The sequence below is a fragment of the Rutidosis leptorrhynchoides genome, chromosome 9, assembly GCF_046630445.1.
Source record: "Rutidosis leptorrhynchoides isolate AG116_Rl617_1_P2 chromosome 9, CSIRO_AGI_Rlap_v1, whole genome shotgun sequence".
Taxonomy (NCBI): Eukaryota; Viridiplantae; Streptophyta; class Magnoliopsida; order Asterales; family Asteraceae; genus Rutidosis; species Rutidosis leptorrhynchoides.
This window is the reverse complement of record NC_092341.1, coordinates 161,092,251-161,102,153: the sequence shown is the minus strand read 5'-3', so window position 1 is coordinate 161,102,153 and position 9,903 is coordinate 161,092,251. Positions and strand designations below refer to the sequence as shown.

The 9,903-nt window shown below is 35.2% G+C and overlaps 1 protein-coding gene across 1 annotated transcript; it reads left to right on the top strand.

Annotated features, from left to right (window-relative positions):
* The first annotated feature begins 4,246 nt into the window (after positions 1–4,246).
* Positions 4,247–4,570, top strand: LOC139868440 (uncharacterized). Its single transcript, XM_071856772.1, has one exon. The coding sequence runs from the start codon at positions 4,247–4,249 to the stop codon at positions 4,568–4,570; it is 324 nt and encodes a 107-aa protein (XP_071712873.1).
* Positions 4,571–9,903: the final 5,333 nt, after the last annotated feature.

The window sequence follows — 9,903 nt, the reverse complement described above, 5'->3', positions numbered from 1 at the left end:
CTATATTGATAAGAAAAAATAATAATATGATAATATTGATAATAATCATAATGATAACAACCATCATAATAATACTAACAATAATATAACAAGTTACATATAACAATTTATTATTATTATTTTAATAATACTTATAATGCTTAATAATAATTAATAAAGTGATAAGATCATGATAATGATATTAATAAACAAGAATGATAAAACTTTTAACACATCATATGTATCAAATTTTCATATTTATTAATATTAGTAATATTAATATTAACATTAATATTATTATTAATAATAATAATAATGAAGTAATAATAATAATATTATTATATCAACCATATACTTTTTATATTGTAACCACATTTAATATACAATTTATTAATTTATGTAATATTTAATAATTACATAATATATTATATGATATCTTTCATAAAAGCTAAATTACTTAATAATTCATTAATATATTTAATATAATTATCTACATATATAATTATATATATTTACATTTCGGGTTACAATTAAAGGTTCGTGAATCATCGAGCATAGTCAAAGGGTAATTGCTTACATGAATATAGATTTCAAAACTTTCGAGACTTATCATTACAGATTGTTTTTGCTTATCGTGTCGGAAACATATAAAGATTAAAGTTTAAATTTGATCGGAAATCTCCGGGTCGTCACAAAAACCCCCTTTTATATATTATTAATATAATATATTTTGTACAAATATAATTGTTTAAAAATATAGTGTGCAATAAGCCCGCTCCCTGTGGAACGAACCGGACTTACTAAAAACTACACTACTGTACGATTAGGTACACTGCCTATAGTGTTATAGCAAGGTTTAGGTATATCCCATTTGTAAATAAATAATTAAAACTTGTGTAATTTGTAACGTATTTCGTAGTAAAATATAGTACTATCACGTACCCCTTAGCTTTAACATCATTCCCGCACGGTGTCGAAGGCCTTAAGATTATGACTAATATTGTACAAGAGAGAGAAAGAAGTGAATTGAAGTGTGTGTTGGAATGAATGACAAAGACCCTTTAAATAAGCACAAAATTTGCCTGCAAATGGCTGGCAGGCCGTTTGAAAAGCCGTTTGCCGGGCCCGTATGATAAGGCAAGTCGTTTAACGAGGCCGTTTGATCTGGCCATTTGGCAGGCCATTTGACACACTGGCAGGCCGTTTGGCAGCCCGTTTGGCAAGCCATTTGGCTTGCTGATTCCCTGAATCGTAACTTGATTTCTTATCTTTCACCGTTTTTGCTCTAGAATCTTCGTTTTAGCTCCGATTTTCTTGATTCTTTTTGCACCGTCTTCGTAAATACTTGTTCTTCAATTCTAACCGATGAAGTGGGTATTTTTCCGACAAAGTTCGAATCTTTCTTGTTTTTGGGCCTTAATACCCGAATGAAAACGTGACTTTTTAGCCGATGTCAAAGTTGTACTAGGGAAATTACCTTTCCAAAGCACTGAAGACATAGAATTCTCTATCGTTAAAATAGACTCACGGTACGATGTCATTCTCGGGCGAAACGCCATGCAAAAATTTGGAGCAGTTACATCCACAGTACACGGTATATTGAAATTCCCAACCCCAGCCGGCATTGCAACAATCTGGACACAAGAGCTGGAGCCGGTTGAGTGTTTACAAATATTTCAAGGCACAAATAACATCATAATGCACGATGACGGCTATGTGTTACAAAATCCTAAGTATCCAGAACAACGAATCCAGGTTGGAATGACTATGAGCGCTAGAGCAAAGGACACACTCTGCAAACTTCTAGCAGCGAATATTGATGTCTTCGCTTGGGAGCCATCCGACATGACCGGGGTCCCAAGAAAGATAGCATAACACCGGCTAAATGTGAACCCAAACATCACGCCCATTCTCCAGAAGAAAAGAGTAATGGCACCTGAACGACGAGGTACAACGCCTGGTTGATGTCGGAATAATGAAGAAAGTGAAATATCAGACATGAGTAGCCAATCCCGTGATGGTAAAAAGGCAGATGGCTTTGGGCGCATGTGTGTCGACGACAAAGACATCAACAAAGCTTACCCAAAAGATAACTACCCTTTGCCAGAAATCGACTGGAAAGTTGAATCTCTCACGGGTTTCAGGTTTAAGAGCTTCCTGGATGCGTACAGAGGCTACCAACAAATACCAATGGAAGAAGTTAATGAAGAAAAAACCGCATTCTTCACAAACAAAGGCATCTTTTGTTATACCAAGATGCCATTCGGATTAAAGAATGCTGGATCAACATGTCAACAAGTGATCGACAAGGCATTCCAGGATCAAATCGGACGTAACATCGAAGCGTACGTAGACGACATTGTCATCAAAAGTGACTCATAAGCGCAGATGATTTTAGATATCATCGAAACATTTGAGTCATTACACAAAATCAACTTGAAGCTAAATTCATCAAAGTGCTCTTTCGGGATGGAAGAAGGTCGTTTCTTAGGGTTCACAGTTACTCCGAGATGAATCAAGGCAAACCCAAAGAAAATTCAAGTAATCGAAAACATGCAATCACCCAGGAATAAAAAAGACATGCAAAGCCTAAATGGGAAACTAGCGGTACTAACGAGATTCCTGTCACGTGCTGCCGACAGATCTTTACCTTTCTTCCAGACATTAAAGGGCTGCTTGAACAAGAAAGACTTCATCTAGATGGTGGATGCCGAGAAAGCCTTCCAGGATATGAAAGCATTCCTAAAGGAGATGCCCACGCTAACGGTGCCAATAAAAAGAGGAACCCTAATGGTGTACCTTGCTATTTCCTCCGAGGTAATCAGCTCGGTGCTAATCGCCGACAGGGGTAAAACTCAAATGCCGGTATACTTCATAAGAAAAGTATTACAAAATGGGGAAGTAAACTACCCGGCTATGGAAAAGTTAATCTATGCTCTGGTACACACGGTAAGGTAGTTACGACGGTATTTTCAAGCACATCCGATACAGGTCCTCACGGACCAACCAATCAAACACGTCCTAACAAGGCCGGAGATTTCTGGAAGGATGGCAAAATGTGAAATTGAACTCGATGAGCACCAAAACAGCTTTCTCCCAAGGAATTCAGTAAAGGGCCAAGTCTTGGCTGACTTCCTGGTAGAGCTCCTTACCGATATGATAAAACAAGGTGAAACTCTCGTCACAAGAAGGGACACGGACGAATTCTGGGAACTTTATACAGGCGGGGCATCTAGCGAGGAAGGAGTCGGCATAGGCTAAATTGGCTGCCTCAAATAATGAGGCCGAATACGAAGCACTACTAGCCGGTTTACGCCTAGCAAAAAATATCGATATACAATAGCTCACAACTTACGTTGACTAGCAACTAGTAGCAAGCCAGCTAAATGGTAGTTTCGAAGTTAGGGACACGTCAATGCAAAAATACCTAGAGCTTGCAAAATTGCTAGTAAAAAACATAGTAGCATTTGAAATCAATCAAATACCCCACAACCGTAACAAAAAAGCATATGCTTTAAGCAAGCTTGCCTCCCTGTTATACGATCACTTCACCAAAAAGGTCATGTTGGAAGTACTGAAGAGAAAGTTAACCGGCGAAGATACCCTCATGGCAACAATCACAGAAGAAGAAGATTGTTGGATGACACCTTTCATATGATAACTCACCGATGGTACCCTCCCGGAAGACAAACTACAAGCTTGTAGGATCCGGATGCGCGCACTAATGTATCACTTCAAAGATGGCATTGCGTATAGAAAATCATTCACCGAGCAATATTTGAGATGCGTTGGATGAATGCAGGCCAAAGAAATCATACAGGAAATGCACAAAGGAGCCTGCTCGACACACTCTGGCTACAGAACAATAGTCAGTAGGATCAAAAGAATGGGTTATTTCTGGCCACACATGTACCGGGACACATATGATCTAATCATAAACTGCGAGGCATGTCAAATACATGCCCCCGTCAACAGATCCCCTTGACGTAACATGGTCCCAATACACACTGCTTGGCCATTCTGCAAGTGGGGGATCAACATTGTCGGTCCATTCCCAAGAGGTGTCGAAAATGTTAAGTTCCTAGTCGTCGCAATTGATTACTTTACAAAGTGGATTGAAGCAAGACCGTTAAGAATGATTACCGGAAGGAAAATCTTAACCTGCATATGGGAGGATATCGTTTGTCGTTTCAGCTTACCACGTGAAATATTCAGCGACAACGGAACATAATTTGCACACAATCCTTTTAAAGACTGGTGCATAGACATGGACATTCAACAATCGTTCACTTCCGTGGCATATCCACAGGCTAACGGGCAGGTTGAGGTCACTAACATGGATATCGTCGTCAGAATAAAGGCTAGACTAGGAAAACACCAACAAGGATGGGTGGATGAACTCCAAAATGTACTTTGGGCACACCGAACAACACCAAAAGACAGTACAAATGAAACCCTATTTAGTCTAGTATATAGCACTGCAGCAGTCATCCCATCTGAAGTGCTTATCCCGACCAATCGAATAACAACGTTCGATGAACAGCAGAATGACGAAGCATTGCGAGAACACCTAGACGCTCTAGAAGAGTGACGGACAATTACACATTCGGCAAGCTGAGAAGAAGCAAAAAAATGCAAACCACTATGACAAAAAAAGTCAAACCACTAGATTTTCAGCTACACGACTTAGTGTTACGAAGTAACGAAGCCAGCCGACAACAGGATGTTGGAAAAATAGGCCCATGGTGGGAAGGACCTTACAGGGTTGTCGGCTTAACCGACTATGGCGCATACCACCTGGAAACACCAGACAGAATCCCAATACAATGCCCTTGACACGCCTTCCATTTAAAGACATACCATGTGTAGCCTTCCTGTAACCGGGAGGACTGATCACCCACCCGGGTAACAGCGGAATCACACACTTATGTATCAAAATCATTTCTAAGTATGAGTCCTCAGTAAAATTACATTTTATATACTTGTACTCTGTAGCAACTCTGAATATGACACAAACACAATCAAAAGTATTTTGGCATATTTCAGACCTACCGCCAGAAGAAATGCCTTCTAGCTTTCGTTGGTAGGGATACCTCTCGAAGAACCTTCTTGGATAATGAGAGCATCCGAACAAATCATTGATGGTCTGTTTTTACTGTATAAACATCTCGACCATGCTCACGCGTAGTCTAGATATCTACGTTATTGTCATGACACAGCAAACAACTCAAATACAAATAAACTAGTTTACACACAAGACATAACAAATATAAAAACGTTATATTCATCCCAAAAGAGGACACAACCGTGTACATATATCTACGGTTGAAAGTTTACAATATCTTCCACGGATGAATTTTCATCCCTACAAACTCTATCTAACTCCTCGAAGTTAATCTAACCAAGTACTTCATGTGATTGTCGGCACTCATTAACACAAGACACACTTAGCCCGTTCTTCAACTTCTCGGCTACACTACCAGCCGGCAGGTAACACTACACCCGCCTAAGAACCTCAAAAGTAGTTAACTTTTTGATGGCCTCGATAAAAGCATTAAATGGTTGATGAACAAGAGAGGACTTAAGTAAGCGGGCAACCAGCACCGGTATGCCAAACTGTAGGCGAGTGAGATCACCCAGAGTCGCCGACACCCTCTTTGACAGCTTTTTGTTATCATCTGAGAGGTAAGCGGCGACTTCCCTTTCCCGGTCTAAATCCATCCTAGAGGCCTCCAATTATAGTGACCCGAACTTTTCCATGTTTATATATATATATATATATATATATATATATATATATATATATATATATATATAATGAAATTGGTATATTTACATGATTAAATGTTTTCAACATGTTAAGCAATCAAACTTGTTAAGACTTGATTATTTGAAATGAGTTTCATGTAGACAATTGACCACCCAAGTTGACCGGCGATTCACGAACGTTAAAACTTGTAAAAACTATATGTTGATATATATATATATATATATATATATATATATATATATATATATATATATATATATATATATATATATATATATATATATATATATATATATATATATATATATATATATATATATATATATATATATATATATATATAGTTAACATGATTTTATGATAGGTAAGTATGTCACTAGGTATATTAATAATGAGTTATATACATAAAATGAGACTATTGAATTAAGAAACTCGAAACGATATATATAACGATTATCGTTATGACAACGTCTTACCAAGTACATATGTATCATATTAAGATAGTGTTACACTATATTTAACATGATAAAATGATGATTATTTATATCATTAAGTATGTTAACAATGAACTACATATGTAAAACAAGACTACTAGCTTAAGGATTTCAAAACAACTTATATATATAACGATTATCGTTGTAACGACATTTTAATATATATATCGTATTAAGATATATTCATAAACCATGTTATCATGATAATATGATAATTTAACATCTCACTAAATATAATAAACAATGGGTTAACTACATTAAATAAGATCGTTATCTTAAAGGTTTCAAAAACAACACTTACATGTAACGACTAACGATGACTTAACGACTCAGTTAAAATGTTTATACATATAGTGTATTAAGATGTATTAATACACTTTTGGAAGATTTCAAGACACATATTAAAACACTCATACTTATCAAAGTTGGTCACAATTACACTCTCATTCGTTTTCATCAACAATTCTTCTCGTATGCACTCGTATTCGTACTCGTACAATACACAGCTTCTAGATGTATTTACTATTGGTATATAAACTCCAATGATCAGCTCTTAGCAGCCCTTGTGAGTCACCAACACATGTGGGAACTATCATTTGGCAACTAGCATGACTTATGAGCAAGGAAACAAAACAAGAACTCCTTTTAACCCCACTCACCCTTCACCACTCACCACCCACTCCATTTCACTTTCAATTCTCTTTCTAATTCTCTCTAAACACCTACACGCACTTATGAACGAATTTTTCCAGTAACTAATCATCATCTTCATCAAAAATTAATTCAAGAATCAAGCTATAATCGTCATAGGAAGAACACTTCCAGAACACTTCAAAAATCCTTTCAAGTTTACTAGTTTACTTCTAAGCTTTCTAATCCATTCCAAGTAATCATCTAAGATCAAGAAACCATTGTTATTTATAGTAGGTTATCTTTCTTATTCAAGGTAATATTCATATTCAAACTTTGATTCGATTTCTATAACTATAAACTATCTTAATTCGAGTAAAAATCTTACTTGAACTTGTTTTTGTGTCATGATCCTACTTCAAGAACTTTCAAGCCATCCAAGATCCTTTGAATCTAGATCATTTCTTGAAACTTCCAGTAGGTTTACCTACAAAACTTGAGTTAGTAATGATGTTCATAACATCATTCGATTCATATATATATAACTATCTTATTCGAAGATTTAAACTTGTAATCACTAGAACATAGTTTAGTATATTCTAAACTTGCTCGCAAACAAAGTTAATCTTTCTAACTTAACTTTTAAAATCAACTAAACACATGTTCTATATCTATATGATATTCTAACTTAATGATTTAAAACCTGGAAACACAAAGAACACCGTAAAACCGGATATACGCCGTCATAGGAAAACCGGGGGCTGTTTTGGTTTGGATAATTAAAAAATATGATAAACTTTGATTTAAAAGCTATTATTCTGGGAAAATGATTTTCTTATGAACATAAAACTATATCCAAAAATCATGGTTAAACTCAAAGTGGAAGTATGTTTTCCAAAATGGTCATCTAGACGTCGTTCTTTCTACTGAAATGACTACCTTTACAAAAATGACTTGTAACCTTTATTTCCGACAACAAACTTATACTTTTTCTGTTTAGATTCATAAAATTAAGTTCAATATGAAACCATAGCAACTTGAATCACTCAAAACGGATTTAAAACGAAGAAGTTATGGGTAAAACAAGATTCGATAATTTTGCTTGTTGCAGCGACGTGAAAATTGTAACAAATCTATACAAATCATAACTTAACTAACTTATATTATAGTATACATGTATTCTAACATATATTATATCGACCCATCTATATATATTATTTGGAACAACCATAGACACTCTATATGCAGTAATGCTGGAGTTAGCTATACATGGTTGAGGTTGATTCCAAATTAATATATATACTTTGAGTTGTGATCGTGTCTGAGACTTGTAGACACTGGGTCGTGGATTGATTCGAGATATTTTATATTGCTTTATTTCTGTACATCTAACTGTGGACAACTAGTTGTAGGTTACTAACGAGGACTGCTGACTTAACAAAACTCAAATCATTAAAATACAATAAAAATGTTGTAAATATATTTTGATCATACTTTGATATATATGTACATATTTGTTATAGGTTCGTGAATCAACCAGTGGCCAAGTCTTACTTCCCGACGAAGTAAAAATTTGTGAAAGTGAGTTATAGTCCCACTTTTAAAATATAATATTTTTGGGATGAGAATACATGCAGCTTTATAAATATTTTACAAAATAGACACAAGTACATGAAACTACTTTCTATGGTTGAATGATCGAAGCCGAATATGCCCCTTTTTACTTGGTAACCTAAGAATTAGTAAACCAATCTACTAATTGACGCGAATCCTAAAGATAGATCTATTGGGCCAAACAAATCCCATCCATTGTAGCAGATGCTTTAGTACTTTGAGTTTTTATATCATGTCCGATGGATGTCCCGGAATGATGAGGATATTCTTATATGCATCTTGTTAATGTCGGTTACCAGGTGTTCACCATATGAATGATTTTTATCTCTATGTATGAGATGATGTTTACGAAAAATGGAAATATTAAATCTTGTAGTCTATTATTACGATTGATAAATATATAGGTTAAACCTATAACTCTCCAACATTTTTGTTGACATTTTAAGCATGTTTATTCTCAGGTAATTGTTAAGAGCTTCCGCTGTTGCATACTAAATTAAGGATAAGATTTGGAGTCCACGCTTGTATAATATTGTTTGAAAACTGCATTCGAAGACATATATTATTGTGTAATATTATTGTAAACCATTATGTAATGGTCGTGTGTGAACGCTATATTTTGATTATCATTATTTGATAATCGTCGTAATATTTTAAACCTTTATCGAAGATTATGGTTGTTTTAAAAATCGAATGCAGTCTTTAAAAAACGTCTCATATAGAAGTCAAAACCTCGCAATGAAATCAATTAATATGGAACGTTTATAATCAATATGAACGGGATATTTCAGTTGGTATCAGAGCGTTGGTCTTAGAGAACCAGAAAATTGCATTAGTGTGTCTTACTGAGTTTGTTAGGATGCATTAGTGAGTCTAGACTTCGACCGTGTTTTCTTTAAAAACAATTGCTTAACATTTTGTTGTTGTTTGAAACTATATATTATTAACATGTAAAAATTATGTGATATATTAATCTCTTAATATGTTTGATATTGTGTGATAGATGTCTACCACTAGTACAAATCCCATTAACTCACCTAATAATAATGAAGAGTCGAATATATTTTGGAAAGATTCACAAATTCCTGAGGAAGAACTGGAAGAGGAAGAACCGGAAGAGGAGGAACCGGAAGAGGAGGAACCAGAAGAAGAGGAACCGGAAGTAGAAGAGGTTTCGGAGGATGAAATATTAATACCTACAGTAAAACGATTAAATAAAAGAAAATCCTCAACCAATGGACCAAATATAAAAAAGGTCAATGGTGTTTCCGCTAAGGAAGCAAAATATTGGGAAAATTACCAATTTTCTGATGAATCGGATCCCGACGAGGATTTCGATGATGTTATAGAAATTACTCCAACTCAATTTAATAAGGAAAAAGAGAATTATAAAGGAAAGAGTATCAAAATAGAGAA

What these genes read in the sequence shown, in the direction of transcription:
- LOC139868440 (XM_071856772.1), top strand. Translation starts at nt 4,247, where the DNA reads ATGGACATTCAACAATCGTTCACTTCCGTGGCATATCCACAGGCTAAC.